This window comes from Scophthalmus maximus, chromosome 5 (genome assembly GCF_022379125.1).
Source record: "Scophthalmus maximus strain ysfricsl-2021 chromosome 5, ASM2237912v1, whole genome shotgun sequence".
Classification (NCBI taxonomy): domain Eukaryota; kingdom Metazoa; phylum Chordata; class Actinopteri; order Pleuronectiformes; family Scophthalmidae; genus Scophthalmus; species Scophthalmus maximus.
In genome coordinates, this window is record NC_061519.1 from 17,575,508 (window position 1) to 17,602,705 (window position 27,198).

General features: G+C 43.4%; 2 protein-coding genes across 14 annotated transcripts in view; one reads left to right on the forward strand and one right to left on the reverse strand.

Annotated features, from left to right (window-relative positions):
• Window positions 1-8,551, forward strand: part of arhgap21b (Rho GTPase activating protein 21b) — a 35,465-nt gene extending 26,914 nt beyond the window's left edge. The window contains exons 14-24 of one of the 4 annotated variants that reach the window (XM_035635416.2): window positions 296-357; window positions 467-612; window positions 691-833; window positions 1,020-1,178; window positions 1,306-1,384; window positions 1,479-1,552; window positions 1,638-1,727; window positions 1,855-2,028; window positions 2,355-2,460; window positions 5,369-5,400; window positions 5,515-8,551. In XM_035635416.2, coding sequence (XP_035491309.1) covers window positions 296-357; window positions 467-612; window positions 691-833; window positions 1,020-1,178; window positions 1,306-1,384; window positions 1,479-1,552; window positions 1,638-1,727; window positions 1,855-2,028; window positions 2,355-2,460; window positions 5,369-5,400; window positions 5,515-7,089 — 2,640 coding nt within the window. In that variant the 3' untranslated portion in view covers window positions 7,090-8,551. Of the gene's footprint in view, window positions 1-295; window positions 358-466; window positions 613-690; window positions 834-1,019; window positions 1,179-1,305; window positions 1,385-1,478; window positions 1,553-1,637; window positions 1,728-1,854; window positions 2,029-2,354; window positions 2,461-5,368; window positions 5,401-5,511 lie in introns of all 4 variants that reach the window. The other 3 variants (XM_035635415.2, XM_035635419.2, XM_035635418.2) reach the window with 3 other exon arrangements.
• Window positions 8,552-8,659: 108 nt separating this feature from the next.
• LOC118311237 (dipeptidyl aminopeptidase-like protein 6) overlaps window positions 8,660-27,198 on the reverse strand; it is an 81,462-nt gene continuing 62,923 nt past the window's right edge. For all 10 annotated transcript variants that reach the window (XM_035634914.2, XM_035634921.2, XM_035634919.2 and 7 more), the window contains 23 exons: window positions 24,509-24,603; window positions 24,334-24,408; window positions 24,197-24,249; window positions 23,635-23,716; window positions 19,646-19,766; window positions 15,595-15,749; window positions 15,038-15,135; window positions 14,808-14,934; window positions 14,145-14,183; window positions 13,876-13,983; window positions 13,639-13,730; window positions 13,491-13,538; window positions 13,288-13,400; window positions 12,492-12,539; window positions 12,297-12,395; window positions 12,128-12,197; window positions 11,152-11,346; window positions 11,011-11,065; window positions 10,796-10,898; window positions 10,631-10,686; window positions 10,416-10,488; window positions 10,208-10,281; window positions 8,660-10,026 (listed from right to left, as the gene is read on the reverse strand). In XM_035634914.2, the coding sequence (XP_035490807.1) occupies window positions 9,877-10,026; window positions 10,208-10,281; window positions 10,416-10,488; window positions 10,631-10,686; window positions 10,796-10,898; window positions 11,011-11,065; window positions 11,152-11,346; window positions 12,128-12,197; window positions 12,297-12,395; window positions 12,492-12,539; window positions 13,288-13,400; window positions 13,491-13,538; window positions 13,639-13,730; window positions 13,876-13,983; window positions 14,145-14,183; window positions 14,808-14,934; window positions 15,038-15,135; window positions 15,595-15,749; window positions 19,646-19,766; window positions 23,635-23,716; window positions 24,197-24,249; window positions 24,334-24,408; window positions 24,509-24,603 (2,129 nt within the window). In that variant the 3' untranslated portion in view covers window positions 8,660-9,876. The remainder of the gene's footprint in view (window positions 10,027-10,207; window positions 10,282-10,415; window positions 10,489-10,630; window positions 10,687-10,795; window positions 10,899-11,010; window positions 11,066-11,151; window positions 11,347-12,127; window positions 12,198-12,296; window positions 12,396-12,491; window positions 12,540-13,287; window positions 13,401-13,490; window positions 13,539-13,638; window positions 13,731-13,875; window positions 13,984-14,144; window positions 14,184-14,807; window positions 14,935-15,037; window positions 15,136-15,594; window positions 15,750-19,645; window positions 19,767-23,634; window positions 23,717-24,196; window positions 24,250-24,333; window positions 24,409-24,508; window positions 24,604-27,198) is intronic.

Consider the following 27,198-nt stretch of genomic DNA (forward strand, 5'->3'; position numbering starts at 1 on the left):
GTGAATGATGCTGCTGTGAGGCTCTATAGGCAGTAGAAATTAAATGCTATGAAACATTTATATCAATATGGTTATCAGTGTTATCACACTATAATGATCAAGTCATTTCATTGTTATTACTAGTATTATTGTTATTTGTGTAGTGTTTGTGTAGCTTTTGTCTATATGCAGTGTCCCCATGCACGAGTTACAAATGACTCGTTATGAATAAAAACTGAATTTAATTTAAATAAACATAGTTTTAAGTTTTAGTTCAGTTTATTTAATGTCCAACTTTATTCCTCTGATATTACAGAATGCTGCTGTAACAAGCCAGGACTTGATCAGTCGAAAGATCAAAGAATACAACATGATGAGGTATGCTGGACTCCACAATTTCCCCCTTTGTCTCAAAGTTATTGATATGCCAACCTAATGTTGACGTTTGTCTAATGTACGTGTATGTTTTGCCTTTTGTGTTGACCAGTGCGCCCACCAGCAGGTCTGAACCTTCCCCCAAAACCTCCCGCCAGTCCCTTAGCATCAAACAAGCCTTCATGGGCGGTAAAGCAGACGGCAAGATCCACAGCCCCCATTCACCCAAAACAGGAGAGGAGCGGAGGGCGCTGAAAGGTAGACACCGTCTCCTTTTGGTGTGGTAAGAGGTCAATTCTAATCTCATCTGGCTAACTCATATATGCACATGTGTAGATGACTCCAGTCCACCGAGGGACAGAGCTGCTTGGAAAATTGGTATTGCTGGAATCATGCGGAAGCCCTTTGAAAAAAAGACTCCTGCTGGGGTCACATTCGGTGTGCGTCTTGATGACTGTCCACCTGCACAGAGCAACAGGGTGAGTCTCCTTCTCTATATATGTGTTTTAGAGAAAATGTAGTTTGGCCTTCAACGATGTGAGTGCTATGTTACTTCCAAACACATTAAATAGTGATTTCAGCCACAGTGGTGGTGTATCACCTATTGTGTAGGCTTCTGTTCAGATTTGACACAGTGATTGATTTGTGATATCTCGTCTGTGCAGTTTGTCCCTCTAATCGTGGAGGTGTGCTGCAACGTGGTGGAGGAGCGAGGTCTGGAGTATACAGGAATCTACAGGGTCCCTGGGAACAACGCTGCCATCTCCAGCATGCAGGAGGAGCTCAACAGCAAAGGCATGAATGACATCGACATCCAGGAAGATGTGAGTGACTGACAGCTGCGTTGCACAGTTCTGTGTTCCACTTTCCTAGCTGACATGTTTTAGCAGTGATTGTTTTTTTAAGGACTGCTTTAACATAATGCTGTCTCGATCTTTTACCTCTCTGCAGAAATGGCGGGACCTTAATGTCATCAGTAGTTTACTGAAGTCCTTTTTCCGAAAACTCCCAGAACCTCTGTTTACAAATGGTAGGATCTTGTAATGTTGCCAAAAGTTATTGCATCAACATTCCCAACAAATGAGGCCATGACATAATTTTACATAACCTCTTCTGTTCAACAGAGAAGTATGCTGATTTTATTGAAGCCAACAGAACAGAAGACTCGGTTGAGAGATTAAAGGAGCTCAAGAGGCTGGTGAGTGAAAATCTAATATTTTAAGTATTTATTTGAATAGGACATACCATTAACAGTGAAACTTCGTTATTGTCCATTGTTGCAGATCCAGGAATTACCCGATCATCACTATGAAACTCTGAGATTCCTCTGTGCTCACCTCAAGAAGGTTTCTGACAACTGTGAAAAGAACAAGGTACCACGGTTAACAGGGCCCGGCAGAGTTAATGTCATTGCCCAACATCCTCCACTCCCTTGTAAATCCAGAAGCCCAATGAGGATTATTTCATTACACCTGATTTACTTTGACTTAATCTGTTTAGATGGAGCCTCGTAACCTGGCCATAGTGTTTGGTCCAACGCTGGTCAGAACCTCTGAGGACAACATGACCAACATGGTCAACCACATGCCGGACCAGTGCAAGATAGTGGAGAACCTCATCCAGCAAAATGACTGGTTCTTCATTGACGACGGTGACGAGGATCCTGTTGTATGTGTCAGTTCCTTATTTTTATCATACTTATAATGGATGTCCAGTTTAATTTATACATATGGGTATTTAAAGCTGCACTAATCAATATTTATATATAAACAATTGCATATTTATCACCAACTGCAGAATCCAGAGCGTTTTAGCATCATTCAGTTTATTGTCTTAGCAACCAATATTCCCCCCATAACGAAGCCAAATCATTAAATTAATCTTTTAAGTATTAATTAAATGCAGCTTTAAATAAACGGTTATTCACGTTGTATTGGCGGTTATTCTCTTTCTTACCTCATTTTAGTCATTTTTCATTTTTTTCGGGTTGTTTCCTCCAGACCACAGCTGAGCAGGAGAGCACGGTGCAGTCTCAGCCTGTGCCCAACATCGACCACCTGCTCTCCAACATTGGACGAACCGCACCGTCACCGGGCGAGGTCTCAGGTAACTCACTGGGATCTTTCTCTCGGGACTTATTGCTCCACTATCAGCAAATTATTTTTTACCATGACAGTAAACACTATATTTCAATAATATTCTTAATGTAGATTCCAATGTTAAAGTTGTGTTGTATAGTCATATTTACTTGCAAGATTAAGTGTTGAGCGGTGTCTTAGTCGGTTATGCTAAGATAAGGAGCATCATGCCTGCTTTGAACAAAAATACAACCTCCAAATTTTATTTGTGTTTCTGTTAAAACAAGCTTTTTCAGTGATTTTTCAATCAGTACATTTTGGAAAAATTGCTGAAAAATACCTTGCCATATGTTGAGCCTTCTTTTAAAAATTAATTTATCTATTTTTGGATCAAAGTCTGTTTTGTTCTGATGTTGGCGTTTTGTTGGCCAAAGAGATTTTTACGTTTTTTATTTTTGTTAATTTCTTTGCTTTACTTTTATTTTTCTCTTTTGCTGAAGTCATTTTTTTTATTATCCCTGTGCTTTACCTGTGTTGAGACGACGACTCCTTTTCTTTCAGTTCTTTTCTTCCCTTCCTCCTCGTCTCTCACATAATCCCGGCATGTTCTTTCCCAAAGAAAATCTAACAAACAAAAAGAAACGATGGAAGTTTTAACCCTTCTGACCTCTGCCCTTCTGTGTGTAGTGTGTTGTTTCTCTCCCTTATCCTTGTCCAGCACTCACACATTACCCAATCTTGACACAGGCCAAGTGGGCGGCGTCTATCACTCGATGATGTCACTGATGGACTCTGTTTTGTCAGTGATGGACAGCTGGGACTGTAGGAAGAAGGACGAGTGTTGTGCCCAGTGTAGCTGCCTAGTCTGCAGAAACCCGCAGCTCTTTTAAATTTGGGCGAAAGGAGGAAAAGAGATAAAAAAGAAAGAAAGAGAAGTCGATGTTTGTCATTTTTCCTGTGGTGTTGCACGTCTCATATTTAAACCAATACCCTAAATTGAGGGGATACAGAGCGTTGCTGCTGTACTTTTCTCTGAAAGCCCTTCTGCTGTCTCTTGTTGTCTCTTAAGCTGATCGCAAGGACAAGTAGCATGGTACGGTCAACCTCAGGTTCTCTCCCGGTCATGTGGCATAATGTGTCATGATGTCTGAGGGCGGGGTCGTAGTGGTGGGACTGAGCTGGATGTTTCCCCCAGCACACACGCGTTTTCACAACAGCAAACCCACACATGCAACCACGTCTCAGGCAAAATAAGTATGTAATGACAGATGCAGTCTCACACATATCAGAAAACGGGGCTCCAAGCAGGCAGTGGTACTAGTATTTTCTGCAACTGGTAGTTTTGTTTTTTTTAAATTTTCAACTGCCTCCTCTTGTGTCTTTTTGTTGTTGTTGTTGTCGTCGTATGTCCTTATTTAAAAATCCTTGTCGTTTATCAGCAGACATCACATTGTCGACTACAGATAAACACGGCAACTCCTCATCTCATACCGTTACATAATGTGTAACACCTACCTCAGTCACTTACTGTACATGTCCCTCACAGTCTCCCAAACCAAGCCACATCTACACACTGACACGCATAGTGATCCTCAATTAAATCATCAATAGTCCCTTTCCACTGCAGGAACTATTTCAGGAACTTGAGGGATTTTAACCTGCGAGTCGACCGGACGAGCCACTTACTAAATTTAGTTTCTTTTCTCCGAGACTGTCCTTGTTCCCGGAGTAGTACTTTCCAATGGCCCCGGAATAATCAGAGCAAGTTTCCGATTTCCAGCGCCTACAGCTTCCATCCTCCCCAATAAGGAAGCACTGGATCCCACTGTATTAGGACGAGGGCTGGACAATACTCATCACACCTCGTGTTAAAAACTGATTTTTTTTTCCTCGATTGGCGCAAATGAGACTTTGCTTAATTTGTTATCATGGTCACATTTTAAAACACACAAGGATTCTAACAAATGTAAACTCTCATCAGATAGTCTACTTTTAAAACATGTGGTCTTGAGTTTTAACTCTGCGGGTCCCCTCATCCATTTCAATATCAGGGTCACCGTAAATACAAAGAACAGCACAGCGAAGAAATTGTACTTATTACTCATAATTCATAGTCCGTCTGATTTGCCTCATGCTCACAGTTCTCCAGATGCTGAGGAAAAGCAAACACGAGAGCTTTGAGTTCCTGACTTAAGTTCCTGTGGTCCCATAACTCCTGGAACAATTTGGGCTGAAAGGACTGAGGCTGCTTTTTTTTTTAATTAGCCGTAGTTTGCTTGTTTTTTTTTCTTCATTTGAGCAGCGAGAAAAGAGAGTTTTGTGTTTTTCTTTTTTGCCTTTTATGTTGCTGAAAATGACGGCCTACATGTTAAAGGGCACGGCAGGAATCTATGCAGCTGTTATACTAAGGCTTGCCTGCACCAGCTGTATCTACCACCACAACACACTCACTGATCTGTTCAGCTCAGGCCCCTCTCCGTCAGTCATCACTCCCTCTCCACTGTGACGTCTTTGAGTTGGGAAAGAATGCCCACGGCTGGTTGGTGGCTACGTGTGATGCTCTGTGACTGGCGTGTTTGTCCGTGATGTGCCGTCGTCCCATCGATACATGAGCATGAGCTGCTATTTTTGTCTTGGTTTAATGCCGGGTTTTTCCACTTCCTTTCCTCTCATCCTCCATCTCAGGCCTCGTCTGCTGCTTTGTCCACTGTTCCATGTACTGCTTAGTGTACTGCTTAGTGTGGTCTAGTGTCCTCACTTCTCTTTCTCTCGCTCACTCATCAAGCTGCCCACATTATACTCATCCTGTCTGTCAGTTTCACTCTGGATAAACTTTTAACCTCCCATCTCTTCTCTTCCTCTTATGTTGTTGGCTGTTTAGGGCAATTCACAGAGGTGACAGACATTTACTAATGACTCCTTTCTCTTTAATGCAGATTCAGCATGTAGTGATTCCTCCAAAGCAAAGGTAATTTCATCCTTGGGTTTAATGTAGTTACACATAAATTCTCTGCCATTTTTATGTTGTTGTGTTTTTTACATCAACGGGTCTTTTAAATTTGTTTTGGTTGTCTCTCAGCAGGGCTTGTGGGGGTCAGGAAAGGATCAGTGTAGCAAAGAGATGCTGCGCTCATCCTTATTTGCCAGCCGTAAACGTAAGAAGCCCAAGGACAAAATTCATCCCAGCAGTTCAGACGACGACCTGGATGGTGTGTTCTCCAAGAAGGAGCTTCCGGAGGAGGGCCAGCAGCAGGCTCTTTGGTCCCCAGACCGCCGGACCAAAGTGGAGGGGGAGACGGAGGAAACCAGCGAGAACGAGAAGCACAGAACCGACTCAGAGGAACAGCTGGACAAAACCAACAGGAAAGAGTCTCTCTCCAGCAGCCTGATGTCAGAACCCTCTCCCTCACTGCCCCCAGAACATATTTCCTCCACCATTCAGACTGCCTCCCCCTACGCCTCGCCGTCTCATTCCCCGAACCTCAGCTACCGCATGCCGATGGCCCACCAGTCCTCTCTGTCAGACCTGCCCTCCAACTACGACGACACCGTGTCCGACCTCGGTACGATGAACAGCACCAGCTCCCAAGCGTCGTTTCCCAGAGCGAGGCGCGGCCGGACCGTGGCACTGGGGCCAGAAGCAGGACCCAACGGGCTGGGAGCAGAGGTCTGCTCCATCACATCCGACTACTCCACCACCTCCTCCATGACGTTCCTGACCGGAGCCGAGCTCAGCACCCTCAGTCCTGAAGTGCAGTCTGTGGCCGAAAGCCGGGGCGGAGATGACGCAGACGACGAGAGGAGTGAGCTCATCAGCGAGGGTAGACCAATGGAGACGGACAGCGAGAGCGACCTGTCTGTGTTTACCGTCGGGAAAACCGATCAGAGAGAGCTCCAAGAAGCTCCTCGACCTCTCCCCTCTCACAGACTCATCGAATGTGATACTCTCTCCAGAAAGAAAGCCGCCAAACAGAAAACCGACAGCGAGTCGTCGCTTGAAGCAGCTCGGAGCGATAAAGATTCCAACAGACTGTCCTGTGTTGTGGGGTCAGTTAAAGGCTGTTCAACCGGCAGCCTCAGCTCCTCGTCTCGTAGTGAGCTGGATAAGACGGAGCCCGCATGGAAGCTGAAGATCACGGACCGACTGAAGGTGCGCCTGCGAACGTCTGTGGACGACATGTTTGGCGTGGGCAGCCAGAGGAGCCGGTCTCCGGAGGGACGCAGTAAGAAGAAGAACATCCGACGCAGACACACCATGGGCGGCCAGAGGGACTTTGCAGAGCTGTCCGTTTTGGGAGACTGGCCGCAGCATATTGGAATCGGTTCAGGCTCCCGGTCGGAACTGTCAGCCGTGGACCGGCTTAAGCCCAAGTGCAGCTCTCAAGACTTCTCCATCGGGGACTGGATCGCCCGAGAGCGCCACCGCACCAGCAATCCCGAGGTCAGCCTGGACTTCCTTGAACAGCAGGGGGCGCTGTGCAGCGCGCACTCTCAAAACCTCAGAGCCTCCTCGTCCTCTGAGCTCCCACATCGTCCGGCTGAAGCGGTGAACGGGGACGTCCCCCAGAGTAAGAATCTGAGCCTTTCGGCCACGGCGCACCCGCACAAACTCACCAGTTCGCAGGTGGTTCACTCACGATTCTATCAGTACCTGTGACGTGTGGATGTTCTTTGTCTGTGAGACGTGTCCTTAACTTGGGAGTCTGTCAGTAGTAATGTCTGTGTGACCAATGTTAGTGAATGAGCATGTTGTACAAAAAAACCGTCTGGAGTGTGTGTAAGTGATGCGTGTGCTTGTGAAAAGAGAATTACTGTACACAGGGATCGATCACATATATAAGGCATGGAACTAAATATTGTTTATACCTTTTTAATTTTTTTTTTTTTTTTTAAATGACAAATGACTTTGGGATTGGTCAGCAGGAGGATTTCCTCCCTCCTCATCCAAATTCCTGTTATGCTGAAGATTGACAGGACCTGTTGCTCATGAAACAAAAGTATGTGCAAGTGAGTGTGAGCCCCCGGAGTTAAGATTGTTTTAAAGGTTTAGCTAAGTGGCTTTAAGGATGAACTGACCTCTAGGATGAATAGGACTAAGTGGGGGGGGGAAGAGAGTAAAGATTTTTAGTATTGCAGAGGAACTATTTTTGTGAAAAGAAAGTTATGGTGTTCAAAGTCAGTGAGTCTTTCGGTAACCAAATGAAGAATGTACAGACATGCTTGCTGTAACACTGACTAAAAGCTTTAGATGCTCGTGTTTCACTCTAAAGTGTACATATCCTTATTTTTGTGTGTACTTGATTTGTTTTTGGTACAGCCTGTGTGTGGACTGCTTACAAGCTCTCTGCTGTCAACAGGGCCTTTCCAAAGGTACAAAGGCGACAAGGAGACACTGGAGTTATGCAAACTGGAACCAGTCATTGTTCGTCCCGGCAATGCAGTTTAAAGGAGCAGTGAACAACATCCCTCCAATGCGAATGTCACGCTGTGTTTCAGTGTTTGTGGTTCACACATCCCAGTCAGTGGTTTGCAAAGAGGAAGAAAAAGAATATGGGTAATGAAATCTGAAAAAAGTCAAATGTTTCTTCACAATAGGAAGTGCCTCACAATCAAATGTTAAGGGTGCCATATTGTCTTTGTTGAGAAACACGAAGATTTTACTGTGAATGACGTTTTTATTGTCGACTGTCATTCTACAGGTAATGGAACAAAATGCCGAGCTTCCATTCCTTAGGCATTCCACTCTGGTCTTAACATGTTTTATACTTTTCTTTTCCTCCTCCTGTTTTTTCTTCTTTCTTTTTTTGATTTTAACAGAACTTGAATTTTAGATATTCCTTGTAAAATAGGTAACTTAAATGTACATATTAATGCCATGTTTTAGCTGCTTTACTTGACATTTCCATCAGATTGCAGGATTGAGTACAGTATTGTGAGATGATGCTCATGGGGCCTGTGTGGGGGTTGTGGGCAGTGTGGTACTCCTCTGCGGAGAGAGGTCCCTGTGGGAGGAAACATCTGATCGAGCGGGACCATTTGTACCAATGCTGTGTTCCTCTGACGTAGAGGGGTGTGAGTCCTGAAACACTGGAAATAAATTTTGTCAATGGCAAAAATTCTCCCGCATGTTTTTTCTTTTCCGCAAAAATCTAAAGATGTTGAAATACAAGACACCAGTCACATACTTGTGCAGGTTTGTACACTCAAATGACAAAGGCAACAAACGCTACATTTCAAAATGCTTTATATACAAGTTGCACATACAACATAAAGACTTAAACAATATAAGATTTATACACTTTGTACATCAGCTGACTAGAAACCACTGACAATAAGAACAGACGGCGGGGGGTCAAGCCATTTAACACAAAGGTCAAAGAAATTCACAAAATAATAAAAGTTCAGCATAGTTAACAGAATGCAAGTTTAGGAGATAAAGATCAAGAACTGTATTTGCAAACTAAATATTCTCAACATTTGTTTCAGCATAATGCCATCTGTCAAGCACACACTTATTTTGTATTCATTTTTTTTTCTCCAAGTTCTACAATAAAACCGCGTCAGACTTTGCACTTTTCAATATTTCAGGAAAATGAAATCGTGATCTGTGTTGGAGTTATCAACAGAATGCACAGGTCAGACGAGGCCTTCCCATATTTACTCATCTTCAGCATCATGTGGGCTCCTAACAACAACATCTCACCCACAGTAAGGCACAGTGACTAAAAGAAGGGTTCAACCCAGATATACAGTATGAGGAGGGGAAAATGATTTTTGTATGGACAGGGTTTGTTTTTTTCTTAAGTACAACACAAGTTAAACATTGTGCCTTCGTTTTGTGAAGCAACTAATGACCGATGCAGTCAGACGTCGACTCAAAGACACGGTACTATTGTAAGACACTGAACAGAGACTCTAAGAAACAAGTCGCAGCTCATGATGAACACAATAATCAGGAAGTCAGTTGGCAAAGGTTATCAGAAACTGGCAGCCTTTAAAAAAGATAAATCTCAACTTAATGAGCTGATCTTCACAGGGGGAAACATTTTGTGCTGCAAAGCGCTCAGTTAATGTACCTGGTTTGGAATGAGACAGATCGCCCCATTGGGCCTCATGTTGATCCTCTTTTTGTCCACCAGAGGGAGCACTAGTCCGTTTATTCCGACAACAGAGAGCAAAAGAACAGTTCATATCTGACATTTAGCCATCATCCTTATGACGGGTTTCTGGTCAGAACGTGGTGAAGAAGACGCAGAGGCTCCTGTTGCACATGCAGGTGCTGCGATTCCGAGTGGAGCTACATTTCAGATGGGACAGCAGGTTGTGGGTTTGATCGGGGTCAGAAAGATCTGTTGCATATTTTGCTGTAGTTGCTGGCCGGGTGGGGTGTGTGCGGCGTGTGGTGGTGGCGGTGGTGGTGGTGGGTTCCTCAAGAGGAGCAGGCTTAGCTGTCGTCCTCCTCCTCCTCCTCCTGCTGGTCCTCCTTCAGCACCTCCGGCACCCGGAAACACTCCTCGAAGAAGTTGACCAGGGACTGGCTCAGGTGCTGCTGTGTCCCTTCGCTGTGCAGAAAGTGTCCTTCGTCTGGGTAGATCTGCCAGTGGATACAGAGCAATGGATTGGAGTCTAGTATAATCTCATCTTGACCCTAACCTTACCCTTAACCTTCCATATCTATCTACCCCTGTGTGCTGGGGTGTCAACATGAAAACGGGGAACATTTGCAGACCCCAACAAATGTCCATTGTACATGTAGCAGTGAATCGGCGGCTCACCTGTAGAGTGTAGTTGGCTTTCTCGCTGATTAAATGGTTGATAAATTTGGCTGTATGCTGGAAGTGAACCTTTTCTGTGGTGGTGGGGACAAGAATGAAGAGGAACATTGGACAACAATCACAGTCAAATAGTGTTTCACTCTCTGCAGTATTGAGGAAAATGAAATAAATATACACATATATATATCTGAGACTATGTCTCTGTTACCGTCAGCAGTCGGGTGAATTATCAGGAACTGTTTCTCCAGAAGCAGACCCGCTCTGTGTGCTAAATTTGCCAACTGAAGGAAAGAGGAAGTGGAAAAATCCACAATGTCATCAACATCCTCTGAATAATGATCTCCTCCTCCGCCATCATCTAATTTAACAAAAATGATTTTGTTGCATTTATTTGATAACGAGACAGAGGAGTTAGAACTCTACCGTGTATACTCGGGAATCCGTCTTTAAGCCGAGGTATCGTTCAGAAAATGCAGATGCTGCAATTTGGAAAAGACAAAAAAAAGAAGAAAAAATCAGTTGCCTTTACACACTGTCCCCAGACGTTTTCAACACGTCCACAAAAGAAGGGAACCGAGACAGTTTTACCATATAGCTCAAAATCTGTGATGGGTGAGACTGCCGTTCCACATTTGAGTTGGGTAAAATCCTCAGAGCTCAATAGCATCGTGGCTAAATATCCTCCATAGGCCTGAACAATGGCAGAGAAGACAATGAATTCCACGTCAGTTGCTGTATCTCTATGAAGGGAGGCAGATAACCGAAGTCAAACTACAGGGGCCTCTTTGATGGTGTGTTCTTACCTTTCCAAAAACTCCCATCCGATTCTTATCAATGTAGGGCTCTTTAGATATGAACCTGAAAGTCAAAGACAAATAAGTTAAGCTTGAAAATAGCTGGGCAGTTTGCTGCAGCCGTGCTCACGGTCCGAGTAGAGGTCTGACCTCAGCGCCTCCAGCTGGTCCCTCTCCTCTAACTTCCCCAGCTTCCTCCTGACTTTGTGGAGAAGGTTGGTGCCCTGAAAGCCGCTGCCGTGGCCGTCGAAGCGGATCACAATGGTGCTGAAGCTGCTGACCAGAACCGTGTCCCAGTCCACCTGGAATTGCTCCGTCACCATCTGCCCACCGGGCGTACCGTCCCTGTGCAAAAAAATAATATTGACAGGATGATGACGATAAACTTTAAGGAGCGGCTGATTTCTCAGAGATTAATATTAGAGGCCTTATGGGTATCTTGATAGAAAGTGACTATTTCTGTGTGTTCAGTGTTAAAACTGGTCAAGTCTAAATAATAAGAACACCTTATAAACTAAGAAATCAGAGTCTAATACAACGTAAAATAAGATTACACTTTATAATCAGGATGCTCTTCGGAAATTTGTCTTGCGTCCCAAGACGATCCCTATTCTGGTTTTGATTATATTCTACAATAACATCATAGTGCTGAATCAATCTACGATCCTATCAGTTGAGTGACAGGAAACTATTTTAGTCACTGGTTATCTTTTATGTAATGCATCGGGCAAAAAGATGAAACATTAGTTGTTTCTCTAGTCGCTAAATTTGCTGCTGTGCTGTAAAAAAAAATATTCAAAGAACAAACAATCAATTTTTTTTTTTAAATGGATCCTAATGAAATATTCACGGTTACCTTTGCCTGGGCTTGTTAATTAGCTGAAGACTTGCATTACAAAATCAGGGAAGGAGTTTGAAAGAAATTTAACAAAACTAAAAGGCTTCAGCAAAACAAAAAACACTGTTGAGTTGCATTGTGGGTAAATGTTGGCTCCATTATTAAAAGGATTTAAAAATCAGGACATCTCAACCTTCTTGACTGTTCTGTTTTCCAATACGACACTTGTTTTGTTAAAACGATGAAGAAAGTCATTTTTAGTAGCGGTGATGTGAGATTCATACGTACACTAGCAGCAGTAAGGGGTAATGGGCAGTTTCCACGAATCCCGCGGGCTTCAGGATCTGCATCGTCAGGGCTACAACAGGCAGGACAGGGTAAATGGAGATAGTATAACACACGGCGACTGGCAGGTGTAGCGTGTTTTTGGCCAGTCAACGTGAAAGTGGACACGTACTGTAGTCGTCTATGGTGATGGTCTTGTACTCCAACTTGGGCATCTGCATGTTGTTGTACGTGTTGTTTACTCTTTCATTGGTCTCCACGTCAAACACCTCTGCAGGGAAAGAGAGAACACGTCCTTTGCCGTAATCTATCAGTGAAAACACGTTTTTTCTGTGACTTCATGGTGATGTAGAGGGACTGTACTCACTCTGTTTGTCCTCAGTGCTATAGATGGCCGCACTTGGTATATCTGGGCCTGAAAAACAATTAACAAGAATGTAATGATAGAAGTTATTGTAACAAAACACTGACAAAAGACCCAAAGAAGACCAGTGATCAAAGCTCGAACAAAACCGTTCTCTGCAACAGACTCGTCTCTGCCTTATCTCAGACAGATTTGGAGACAGGCCTCTCAGCCAGCTCTACTGTTAATAATCTACTTCTGTCCCATGAGGAAGTAGCTTATCATTTCACAATGAAGTTACTCTCCAAAGATCCAATTAATGAAGAAAGCCACCGGCTCTTTCCATCCCCGGAGTGAGCCCCATAAACAAATCAACTTCCATATAACTCCATTGTTGTGCCCCACAGTTGGAGAGAGAAAAAATGAAAAAAGTCTCAGAGGAACACGAGGAAAACATCTACTAAACAACAACACGATGCAAACCAAAGGGCTCGGTCTCCTTTCCATTCATCAGATAGTAAAAATCGGAAAGCCACACCGTCTCTGCCAGCAGCTCGGGAGTATTCACATGGCTGTTGGCACGCAGTCCGACGAGACACTTATTTCTGTGGCTAATCACACGGTTCCAGCAGTGGTGTGAGGTTATCTGCTGATTTCCAGTTCGATATATAAGCTCTCTAGCTCATTTGGAGCAAAAATTCAATCAGAGTTTCCACCGCGTCTCCCAGAGGACCTCTCAGGAGCGCTGGCATGTGAAAACACTGTCCGCTGTTACATACAGAGCCTTGGCAAAAAGAGATTCAAGGGCGACGACGCTCACCTTTGCAGTTGAGTAAGAAGTACTGCATGTTGTGGCTGAACGAGACGTCCACGTAGCCGCACTTGAACTCACAGGACAGGCAGCAGCGGTTGAACGGGGGGATGGTGTCGGCGCTGCGGGACGACACCGAGTTGAGCATCGTCACCTTCAAACAGCACCCGCAGAAAACGCAGACGCTCTTTTGACTTCCAGTAACATCCTACCTGTACAAGTGGCGTCGCTTGGGGTCGTCCTCTGTGCTCAGGAAGTAGCTGAAAAAACATCCAGACGTCACCATCAAACGATGAAATACCCTCAACCCTGCAGCACTCCATGGTAAACATGCGTGAAAAATATCGAAAAACGTCGTACATGAGGCTCCTCTCGTGATTGTAGGCCAGGATTCTGGTGATGTCCCAGTCTCCAGAGGTCAGGGACTGAAGGATGTCTGTGCTTGTGTTGGGCTGGACAAGAATAACACAGGGGAACACTGAACACACTGTACCAAGCCTCAAGGGACAAATGCTATAGAGACAATATTATTAAGATTAGGCCCAAGGTCGGCTCCAAAAGTCTCCAATCTAACTTGATATTTTTGCCTTTACCTACCATCGAGGTAGCCATAGAGATGTGGAAGAACTTTCCTCTCCCACCCTGAGGTATTGCTCGGGTGAAGAAGAACTTGTGTCCGTCTTGGGAAAAGAGTGGCATCTCATTCTGCAGAGAGGAGAGAGAGAGAGAGAGAGAGAGAGAGAGAGAGAGAGAGAGAGAAAACAAACAGTCCAAAACGCCTGCTGGGTCTTTTTTGTGTCTCCTGTCATTCACTCGTTGAGGCTCCGACGCACAGAGCGAACGCAGCGTGTGTTGTGATCAACTACCTGTCTGTGCAACCAGGTGTCACTCTCGTCCTCGTGTTTCTGGAACAGAGAAAGAGGGCACGAGTGTGAAGCTCACAAAAGAATAAATCTGTCAGCATTCCTTATTCTTTGTCAACAAATCACATGGAAGACTAGTGTGTAAGTCCGTCACAGTACTGAACCTGTCAGCAGCCCTAATCCCACTTGTAATCCCACAAATCTTAAAAAGTTGTTCAATTTTGATAAATGTTCAATTCAATCCAATGTTATGGGGGTGTTATTGACACAGTATGACGGGGGTATCAATTTATTTTAGTATTTGACGAAAAAAATGTTGAATAGGTAGCAAAATTGTACTTGAATTAAAAAGCTGAGTAATTTCATAAAAATCTTTAAACAGCTGAGCTCTGTAGTTTTTAGCAAATTTGACACGAACAGGACCAAATTGTGCACTTGAGAGGGGATTGTGAGCTGCAGCTTCGGTGAGCTACTGAGTATTTGCAGCAGCAGAGTGTGTGTGTGTGTGTGTGTGTGTAAATACTGTAGTTATAAAAACGGACATCTATGGGATGTTAAGCCATATCAGGCGTCAAATGAAGTCTTGTCGTTGGATTTATTGACAGTGAGAAAACACAGCAGCAGACTTCACACTTTTACCCCAAGAAAATGTGCCAAATGTTACACCTTGATGCAGACTCCAGTCGTCGCCTCGCACAGTGTCAGGATAGAGTTGTTCTGCGCTCTGTTCAGCCAGTTGATGGCCAGTTTGGTGCTGGTGGCCCATTTCACCATGGTGATGTAATATTCCCTACTGGGAATACCCGAATGCGGGGAACACATCAATACCACTGACCATACTCCAGTGCTATTTGTTTGCCTCTTCAACAAGGCACCCGCCCGCGGGTACCACTCACCCTATTCGGGGGTCATCGGGTTTCTTCATCACCACCGTGTGCAGGGGTCCGTTGAGGCTCACCACAGACAAGTGCACTACAGGGTTTTCCTCCCCAGCCTGCAACAGGAGATTACACGGCTCAGACTGGATCTTAGTCTAAGGCGATGACGAACTGGCTTTCTGTTGTCTTCAGCTGAACTAGATCTATTAAGTCTTCTGTGTACACTGGTAGAATGTAAGGACATGAGTACAGTAATTACGTACAGGATTTAAGGTTTTATGATCATTTTTACCAATCTACTATTGACTGGAACAGATTAAACTATCAAGCAGCATCAAAATATGTTAAAGTTAGCTCTAACCTGACAGCACTGAAATGCTGCATGTCCATTAACCAGTAATGCTCCAATAATACATAGCATATATGATACATCTAGGATAAATCTGATAATCTGAATTGATTGCCAACCAATAATACCACCTGAAACCACTAGGGGCACAAAAAGTTGTCGGTTGCCTCTTAAAGTGAAAGATCTCAGTACTTCTCACTCTGTCTTGTGTTGGAATTCAACTTGCCTTTGGATAGTGATACTCCAGGTTGGCAGGGTACGGCATTCCTGTGAAAAACGGGACTTCCATCTTTGGCACCAGCGAGTCGTTGATGGTCATGTAGGCCAGCCGCAGCCCGTCTGGAGACCACCAGTGGGCAACGTGGGTCTGCAGGACCTCCTCTGAAATATAAAGCCACCAGATAACGCACACATTGAGAAGAATGCACGAAATCGAATATCAGAAAAACATTTAGCAAGATGTGGAACTAAATGAGTTGTGCATTTCATAGTCTTTTCTACCTGTATCTCCTTATTCTGCATGATCATGATTATGATTATGATTACATTTGACATTTGAAATCCAAATACACTTATCCAGACGCTGGGTTTTTATATATACCATGTCGATATAGATGTCAAGCTTGTGAATGAAAATGATCACAAATTCATAAGAGTCATGGTTAAAACATGATCATTATAGCTGCATGAGCTGCCATCTTCATTGATCGTGACCAACCCAAACAGAACAACTCCCCGCTCATGGTCGGGAAACTTTTCGTGGGCCTTTTTCTTTTCTCTCTTCTTTCTTCCCTTCATAAGCTTTGGGAAAACAATACTGTAAAAACAGAGCTATCCTTGTCTTGCCTTATTTAAGAGTTTGCTGGTGGAGGTGGAAAACAAAGCCTGGAAACATCCCCTGGTCGTTCAGACCTGGGCCTTGGTCGACGGACAGACGTACTGTAACTGTGGGAGCAGACGGTTTTCGAGGAAACCAAGACAACAGATGCAGAATCAACTCAACCACTTCCTCAGAATTAAAACTGGATTATTTCTGAAAGCTTGCAGTGCAAAACACGTTCCCTCCCTCACTGGTGAGTGACTTTCGTCCAGCAGGGGGCAGAAGAACTCTATGAAAAGCACGACTCTCGACACTGCACTGCACCTGCATGTGGAGATCCAGACAAAAGCTCAACCTTGATGAGGCCTGTGAGATGAGACTTTGCTATCAGTGATGATGTCAGGCAATACTTATTTTTTTCATTTTCCTCATTTCCTTCAGAGGTTAAAGTCTGTTACTACAGGGTCAGGGTGGACCAAAAAAACCCAACACAATTTAGCTTTGAAATTGTCAACAGTCGTTTAAAGACATAACAAGTTTGCTGCAGTGGAGCAGGATTTTTCAAAGCCTTCGCCCACAGAACCCGTTCTCCACTATTCCTTTAATAACTAGTCGTCCTCTTCTAGGGGAAAAAAAACAAATATTTGAGTAATTATTTTCTGAAGGTCGGAGGATTTAATAGGACCCATGGCATGATGTTCTTTAAAAAAGTTGCCTTGTAACCATAGGATACACACTGAAGAAGGAAAAATAACGTTTGTATTTTCCTGTAACGACTGCACAAAAAGATGGGGGGGTCTCGTCTTGCTTGTCCTCACACATCTCCCGTGACGATAAGCTGTGAGGTTGATGTGACAGCGTCCTCTGTGCAGGGCTCACCGCCGTCGGGGGCAAACGTACGGCTGTCTGAACTGCCATCAGCAGGAGAGGGACCAAAACCTACAGAGCTTCAGACGGCTGCCCATTTGAGAAGAACACGTATTGTTGTGAGAGCTCTCTCACACCATCCATCTCCCAACGCACAACAGGAGACTATAGTTTCTCCGCGACTTCGCCATCTTTAATCTCCTGATCAAAGTTGTTGATGCTTTTATTCTGACAACTGAGGAGTAATTATCCACACCGATTCAAAGCATTTGAAAAAGGTTTCAGAAGAAAAATGTGAATCATCTCGTATAACAATGCTGCAGATAATGAAATGAAAAAGACAATGATTTGTTTGAAGGGCAGTGGGAAAAAAATTGAAAACTGGAACTTTTTTGAACTTTTATGCAATAAATCATTTAAAATGATTGCAAATTATTGAAAGCTGTAATTTTCAAAATGAAACATGTTGATGCAGATATTGTATTTCACTTACACTCACCTGTTTTACCTCTTTAAAACAGACCACTACAACACTGTGATGGGGACAGTCACTGCTCAAAACAAAGTTTATATTCGCTCATTTATATACCATATTCAAACAACTTCTGCCAAATGTGTCTTACCAGAACAATATAGTCCAATACAATACTGTGAGCAATATGTGTGTAAACATGACCTTTGTTTTTGTGAGACAGTCGCTTATCCGCCACTAAATCCATGAAGTACAGTGGGAAAATACTGCGAGGCAAATCTTTCTTTAGCATTGAAAATGGATTACAACTGTCATCGTGTCCTGTGCCAACAACAAAGAAATAATCCCACTGATGAAAAAGCTATTAGAACCAACCCTGAAGCAGCTCATGCATTGGATCAGATTTGATCTCTATAGTAACTGTCATTTTGCAATTATATTGTACAAAATCGCCGCAATCCTAATCCCAAATCGGCATCTGAATAATTCCCAAACTATTAAAATGACAAAACCAGAAATCGAAGTCTTCATTTTCTAAACATCACACCTATAAACTTTATTATACACAAGTGCACCGTGGAGATACTAGTCTTGAATATGTGCAGTTACCGTAAACAAAGCCGTATTCAAGTGGTGTGCAATTGCAATGTCTGTCTCACATATGCAGTCATCAGAAAATGTCTCGTGTTAATTTACAAGCATATTGGCTTTTGAACATCTGCTCAGTGAGATTGCAGCGCTGCACACATGAATTAATTAAAATTGCTGAACACAAAGATGAGCTATGGAAGTCTAGTGAAGGAGGGGCACTGAAACGCAGCCAGATGTGCTCTTTCAAATAGAACAATGCACATTTGCAATGCAATGCACTGTAGGAGGTAGAGACGGTCGTCCTCCAACACAATGGTGGGCGGTTCGATCCCCGCGTCCCCCAGTCTGCATGCCGATGTGTCCTTGGACAAGACACACATCCTTAAATTGCCTCTGACTGAATGTGTGAATGTGACCTGTGCTGTTAAGCGATCTGAGTGGTCTAGAAGAGCGCTGTATAAATACAGTCCAGTTACAGTTGAACCGTCAACTTTAAAGTCCCCCTCCAGTCAAAGAAGTGTTTTTCTTCTGTTTCTGTCCTCTGAAAGGTTTTTGTCACTATCGAGGTGTTTTCACATTCCTCTTCTGGAGTAGGAGATCTCTGTGCACCCGGCTGCAATTTGAAATTCAAACGAATCCTGGGCAAGCTAGATTTGGTGCGTCACAAACACAGAAAACCAATTGCTATTGAATATGCGAATGCAGGCAAAGAAACCGGAAGCTTCCAGCGCACGCAGAGGCAACGCGTCCACGAGAGGACGGCAGGTGTGTCAGCAGACAGTTAAAACAAAGCAGACGCAACCCATCGAAGCCTAACATGTCCGCAGCGGGTCAACTTGTTGGGGCCCCTGCTGGTAAGTTTCACGACTTGGTGATCCCTGCGCTAAAGCCTATATCAATTCCGTGGGCTGAAGGTCGGAGCCCCTGTGTGTAGGCAAGTACCCAAAAGCTTCCCTTTGACAACTGCTGTCCTGTAGAACTGGCCACGCACTTGTTTTAAACGCTTTCAGCTCGTGTGCTGGCGTCCCCTCTTCTCCCGGCCCTTTTCTGTTTCAATATGAAAAGCTGTGCGAAACGCAAGGTCCATGTGGTTTTCCCAGCCCGGTGTGTCAGTACTTGACATACTTGAACCTCACCAGGCACCTTCAGGATTCATTGACATGCAGGCTGTGAGCTAGGCCTCGTCGTCCATACGTTAGTGTCCAACCACACCAATGATGCTGCTGCTGCTGCTGAATGGGAGCAAATCCCTGTAGCCAGCGACCAAACACTGGTAGAAAGAGTTTCCGGAGCAGTGGAAGCCGTTTGTTCTCGCAGCACATTGATCCAGTGTTTTTAAATTGAGATGTTCACTGATAACATGAAAGTCTTCTGACCAATTTTGAAACCAATTTCATTCCTAACCCTTCTTTGATTTGGGTTTATTCTGAAGGTGACATATATCTTTGAAGAAAGTCCACTCTATAGGGACATGATATCATCCTGGACCTCGTTGTGTTTAAGTGTAACTTCTTGTGGTCGACTTACCCTCATACAGCCAGTCAGCGAGGCCGTTGAAGACAACCCCCTCTTGGCCAGTGGAAACCAGGCGGATCGCTCGGCTCTCTATCGTTGTCTTGTAGTAGATGTTGTTTTCAAATATGAAGATCTGGACAGAGGAGTGCAGAGCATAAGTCTCTTTATCGCTGTTTGCAATCTAAGACTCTGTCGCCAAACCCTTGAACTTTCATTTCCTGCAGTGCAAAGCAGAGCACATTTTTCCTCAGCCTCTGCATCTTTATCCACAGTACAAGCCCTCTACGCCGAACCCACTTGTGTCTTCTTCACAACACGTCTTATTGTTAATCCAGAGAGAAGCACAGCTACCGACTTAATAACACCTAAAAAATGGATATAGTCTCAGTCAACACCTGCCTTAAGCACTGTATTAACGGGTATTTGTCTCATTACGGTTCCAGCTGGATTCCTCCCCAAAGTGTAGGAAACCATTTCTGTTGCTAATCAAGGCGCTGGAGCAGGCTGAGGGCCTGCAGGCACACACACACACACACACACACACACACACACACGCACACACACACACACACACACACGCGCGCGCACACGACTGAGGACATACACAAGCACAAACACATTTTTCCTCCAGTGATTACTGAGACATTATGCTGTCTTCTGGGTTGGACAGTGGCGGTGCTAAACTGCCAGTTAGACTGCGATGCCATTGCCTGAAGGAATTAAGACACACCGCTGGCAGATGTGACACACGAAACCCTCCCGTCAATCCACTCCAGGGTTTCCGTTGCTTCGTCTGCGACCAGTATGAGGGAGATGGATGTGGGCTTGATTGGGATCTGAAGCTCCCGCTGTGTTCGGTATAGCTGAGCTGTCAGCTGAAAGCTCCTCGGTTAAATGTAAGCCTCAAAAATCGCCACCAAAGAATAAAGAAACTAAAAAAAAGACTCTGATCTATGGCCGCTGTAGAGAAAATCAAAGTTTCGCATTGTGGGATCAACATCTGAGGAAAACAGATCAATGCAGGGCAGCCTAAAGCAAAGGAAGCTGGTGGTACATGGTGCATGGGACATAAAGAAATTCACATGCAGGCAGCTTTCAAAGAACTGCTGAAACACTGAATTCTCTCTTTTTAATTACTATGAATCATACCATGGGAAAAAAAGTTACCTCAAAACTCAGCAGCGAAACCTGGATTCAGCTTCACAACCGTTACGCCAAATTATTAAAACATACATCAAGTGTCTGGGCTCAAACACAGCTAAACCCCATCATATTTAGTCATAAATGACTTAACGGCGACCCTGAACGGCCTCAGAAAACTGGAGTAATTTGTAAAGTAGGTGGCAATCCCATGGACTTGTAAATCTTCAAGCGAAAGATGAAATGAGAGAAAAAAGAGGATAAGCAAAAGGAAAAAAGAAAAAGGAAAAAAAGAAACGCTTCTAAAGTGTGGTGAGATGAAGGTAGCGGCATCAAAGATACCTGTGGTGTTCCAACAGCAGGGTTTCATATTTGTGTTCGAGTATGTCCATGTGTGTTTTTAATTGCTAAATATTGTCCAATTTTGTCAAACAATACCTTCATTTGGTTTAATATTTACTCTTGAATCTACCCGTCCCTTCTTCCCTCCTCTTTCGCGTGAGTATAACCTCTTTCTCAGGTGAGTGTGTGCGAGAGAGTGTATGTGTGTGTGTGTGTGTGTGTGTGTGTGTGTTGACCCAGCCTCACTGATTGCTCTGTCATGGTAGAGTAATTGCTTGTGGTTTAATGAGGGGAGCGCCGCAGCATTCATCTCCCTGCTCCTCTCACGATACATCTGATGCTTCACTGCACACAGCCACACTGCCACAAACACACACACCTCTCTTTTTCATGCACTATTGAAACACTTTATGATAAATTGCTCAAATTCTGATAAACATAATGGGAAATCATTATATTTACATTATATTCACACAACGCACGTCCAGGTCCAGGTCAGGTCAAACGCGAGAGCTCGTGTCATTTGTCTCGCTTAAACTCCGCTGTTCAATAAATCATATGCCGAGCGACAGTAGCAGCATTGTGGAAGGAACAATCAGGTTACCATATGCATATTAATCTTTTTTCTTCCCTCGGCAGGCAAAGTCTCATCATCTGCTTGAAATGTGAGTATTTTCTCACAGCAATGCATCTGTAATTGAATCAAATGATACCATAAGAGCAATTATGGAGGAAGAGAAAGCTTTTAAATCATAGCTGCAGAAACACAGGACTGTCCGTTGTCCAAGCACAGCAAAACAGAAATGAATTTAATGTCACCAAAGTAAAAAAAAATATATATATATATATATATATATATGTGTGTATATATATTGATTGGATTATGTGAGAGAATAAACCCAAAGATTATCAGGTGCTTGAATCAATGGCACTTCTGAGCTCATTAAACGATAAGGCTTAATTAGATTTTTCCCTACCGTCAGCAAATCCCATGAAAAGACCAAAACCAACAGCGTGTCAGTCATCTCCTAACTCTTTCTTTATCGAATACTCAAAGCCTCAAACCCACTGACAACTACTGACAGATTTATCTCTTTAAAAATGGATAACAAATATATTGTTTAATTAAAAAGAGGCTGAGTCATGTCCTACAACAGCTGATCACTGTAGTTCTTTCTCTACTCAAACAGGAGCAGAGAGTACATTTGTTGGGACGATTTGGCAACGAACAGCATGTGAATAAGGTCCTGAACAAAAAACACCACAAGGACAAAACATTTAAAAAACAAAATACATCATTTGCACCCTTGGTTTTCTGATCTAACCGCCCATTTGCAGGATGACATGCTGTGTCAGTGCCTTCAGAAACCATCACAGGTTTATCTTTTTTTTCAAGTTTTAAATTAAATTGTATTGTTTGTTGTTTTTTTAATCTGTTATACAATATTTTGTAATTAGCATTTTTTTTCATTATATATTTTTTTGTGTTTTAAAATCACTTTTTACTGTATTTCATTGTCATTTTTTTCCCCTTCTTAGCATTAATTTTTCGGCTCGTCAGTCAATTGTGAAGCACTTTGAACTGGGCTGACTGTAGGACTTGATTGATTCACAGGCAAGGGTCATACATATAGAAGGACACTGGACGACAAATCTCTCAAGTTAGTCGTGTTTTCTGATGCAGTTTGTGATTTGTAAATCGAACAGTGAAACATCTTCATGTTAACACATAATCAGTTGCAGAACCTGTGACTGACAGCTCGTGAGAATATAGTCCTTTCACAAGTTCAAAAGATTTAGAGATTGGTCTACACAGTGTAACTGACCCCTCTGAATTTAATAATAGACTTGAAATTATGTTTTATGAAGTTGAACAAAAACTCTAGTTGACTCTAGGTCACTGTGGTTCAATCTACCGCTGCTAATGAATGCTCGGATGGAGAGAAGCCATTAATTAACGGTGTTGAATCCAAGAACTTCAGAGAAATGGTTTCTCTGGGGTTCTCCTGTAGTGAATGAGTGAAATTGCAGAACAGAACTGCAGTGAAACCAAATTTACGACACACACACAAACACACACACGCGCGCGCGCACACGCACACACACACACACACACACACACACACGCACACACACACACGCACACACGCACACACACACGCACGCACGCACACTCACTCACTCACTAGTCAGTGCCATGTGTTTGCTCCCAGACAGAAACCCCAGACTGTCCAGGCCACAGGTTGTGCCACTGAGATGCCATCTGCCACTGTGGCTCTTAAAAATAACAAATTTGGCTTCACTGTCACATTGACAGAGGTCAAAGCAAAGAAAGTTCACCCTTGGACCTGTACTGCCGGCATTTTACATGAACCTCTTATCGCCATGTTTGTCGGTTCCACTGTGACGAAACATGAGTCACTGCCGAGCCTCCTCTGCCGCACCGAGCGGTTTCCGAGAGCTGCCCACCCGTGTGCCTGTATTCAGTGTGTGTTATCTCGGGGGCACGGCCTCCTTACCAGCTGCTGGCCTCGGGGTCCCCATCCAGCAAACTGCAGGGCAGCTTCATGCACCTCAGGGGGGTTCAGAGGCCAAGTTTCCCTGTGGAGATGACGCATTCAATAATTAATGCAGTATTTGTCTGTATGGTCACTGCACGCACAATGAACGCCGTGTAACTGAATACAAATGCACAGCAAGAGCAAAGAAGTCAATAGTTTTTTTTGGCTTGCTCCCTCACTGTAGGCTTCATCAATCATACACATACTTTTTTTTTTTTTAGCACAACTTGACTTTGCTTGGATCAGTGCAAATACGGAACAGTAGGGGGAAATAAGCAGACATAGATGGATGAAAGGCGAAAAAAACCCAGGCCAGGCGGAATGCAGCGCTGCAATTGAACCTAAACGCACTCTCCCACAAAGTGGCAGCGAAGGCAGGTAAATGGGGCTGATGTCAGTGGACTGAGGCCAAACTGAGGGCATTAATGTCCAGACAGAGATATGTGGGAGGGAGAGGACAGACAAGAGACAAAAACAACAACAACAAACAATAAAGGAATACACATGAGGTGAATCTTACTGTGTCACAAGGCTGTAAATAATGTACTTGGCCACATAGGAGTGTTGATAGATCTGCAGAAACAAACAAACATCACAGTCAAAGAAGGACAAAGTCTGGAAAAAGATATGGTGCAAGGGAGTCAAGAGTTCTCTCACCGGTTTTACATCAAAGGCGAACAACACATGTTGCATGTCTGGAGATACTTGGTACTTGGCGGCTCTGGACCTGTCCTGGATGTGATGAAACAAAAAAAACAAAAAACCACTGACAGTAGTAACACACCCAGGACAAGTATGTCATTACTGAACTTTGAAATAAGATAATACTCACAAACAACTGGTACGGCACGATGACTGTTGTCTCCTTTGTGTCGGCGTTAAGCTTGACGACGTCCCCGTCCCTTGTGCGATACAGCAGCTCACTCTCTGTAAATGGCAGAACCAAAAAACAATGGTCAGAGACGGAGATGCGAGTACGACCACAAGCATGAAGTTTTCTACTCCCTGATTACTTGATATACAGCCTTGTCCTCCTCCTTCACCTTTGACAAAGTTTTCCATAAGGTTATTCCAAATGCAAATACAGATTGATTTTTTTTTTTTTGTCCACTTTGGGACATTGGGAAGAAACTGTAAACACAACTCTGGCATATTATCCTATTTTGAATTCATACAGGAGACTTATTAGCAAAACATTTGATATTAGTCATGTTTTTTCTGTTTTGTAAATGATGGTCCCATTCAGAGATAAAATAGATGATAAAGCACGGTATGCATTGGGGGCGTGTATACAGCTCGATAGACAGCTGGTACCATCCAATAGATGCAGGTTGCAGGTGGAGGTGGAGGTGGAGGTGCAGTGGATGAGCCCTCAGTCTGACCCACCACCATCTGCTTCTGGTTTCAAAAAAAACAAGATGGCGCTGGACAAAATGTTAAACTCAGGTCTTCAAAACAGCAGTTCACAAACCAATGAGTGACATTATGTTGGGTTGCCACTTGGATGGGAACTTGAACTGAGCCTAAATAACTTCATGAGAAGATCTGAGCATGAATCATAAAGATGATAATTCAGCTGCCAAAGCTGGTGTTTTTTTTGTCATGACTAGATTTAGTTACAGATGTTCCCAGTTGAGAGCTCGTTTTCACTGTTGGGCAATAATATATTCCGTCTAAAGAATACGAACGTGTCAGATTAGTCTGAAGGTCGAATCCTTTGTCTTTGGACCCGAGTCAGTGTAAGAAGCCATGTGAGAGGTGAGTCCAAAGACTGCAGAGGCAGGCGGTGATCAAAGAGCAAGAGGGATCAATTACACACTGCAGAGAACGAAGCCCGCGAAATATTGATGAGCACTACTGAGGCGTGAAGCCGTCCCATTGGGCATCTTATCAGAAGGTCATTAGCTCCAAATGAGAGTTGATTGCATTAACTTAACTGACAAGATGCAATGTCACACAACTGATTGCCGGGGTTTCGTCAGGTGCTGAGGACGTTTTCATCATGGCGGTGAATGAAAGGCAGAGAAAAACAGGAACTCGGCTAATTATTCATTAATAAGCCGGTAATGTAAGTAATCAGGGGAACAGTCTGCCGCCGTCGAACTAAAGGACAGACGTAAGGTCATGACGTGTCTGTCAGCGCGAGCAGGACACGTGAGTGACTGGTACAGCTGCAAAAACTTTATAAAAATGCAATTAACACTGACGATCGTAATAACTATACAGGTACATATGTATGTACATTATGTCTGGGCACGTTTCTCCTTAAAGCTACAAAGGGGCACAACACGGCAAAATACTGAGCATTAAAGTTCATTTTCAAACTTCAACTGTAGCTTGTCAAAACATTGTTCACTCAAGGTTCTCTTATTGTTTCCAGACAAATCTATTAAATTGACAGTGGGTTAAGAATATTTTGTAACGAAAAATATATACATATTAAAATGACTATCAAACGACAAAAAGTACTGTACTTGGTTAACAAAGTCTGCTGTGTTCATGTAAATATTGAGAACCCCAAACCTACCTACAGATCCAGATGTATGATAAAAATTAATATATCATATTTTCCGCACAACTGTGAAAATAACCAAAAAAAACGAAGTTGATATTTTCTCTTAACAGAAATGAAATAAATACTATTTTTAGGCAGTCACAAACTGTCCACTCACATCTTTAATTTCTATCATTATCTTTTTTTTATTATATGTTTTTATTTGTTCTGTTATAGATGTTGGGTGTTTAGATGCTGGTTGGTTTTGAGCTCAATTAAATACTGACATGAGCAGCGGAAGCGTGCTGGGCCCATAATATATCCACAGTGGGACTAATAAACGATTGTCTTATCTACTCAGTTTTCCTACACTAATGATTTTCTTCAGAGATCTTCAGTGCTTCACGATCAAATGGAAATTATTAACATCGCTTTACTGAAACAATAAATAACAGGACCATATTGTTCGTTGGTTGCGGTAGTATTTGGCACAGCAAATTCTCATAATATCAGAGTTCCTCATGCAGAAGCTGAAACTGATCACCAGAGGGCACTGAGTGGGCTGATCCAACATCTCTGAGCTCAGTCATAAAGCTTCTACGGGTTTTTCTCCTACCTCACATCTCTTCTGACATTTAAAACTTGGAACTACAGTACAGAGTCAGACGACAAATCTCCCAAAATGTACAGTGCAATTAAACATCGACAAGTTTCAGGCACTGTGAACCTCTTAAATGGACTGACCCGCAAAAAGACTCGAGATGGATTCTTTCGGCCCCCTTTAAGATTCAAAAACTTTATCACATTATATCTTTTTATGAAACTTAGTTCAGATTTGTTGCTTGACTGTTGATAAATTCCCCTGGTCGGGTGGGTTTCTCTTCTGTTATTCTTTTTTTTGAGTCAGTCTCTGTTTTCCAGAGACGTAATTCTTCGTTTGCGATGTAATCTTATATATCATAAGTTATATTATTTCTCTGAAGCTTTGCCCTTCTGTCCAGCAGGTGTGGAGTGTCTTGAAAGTCGTG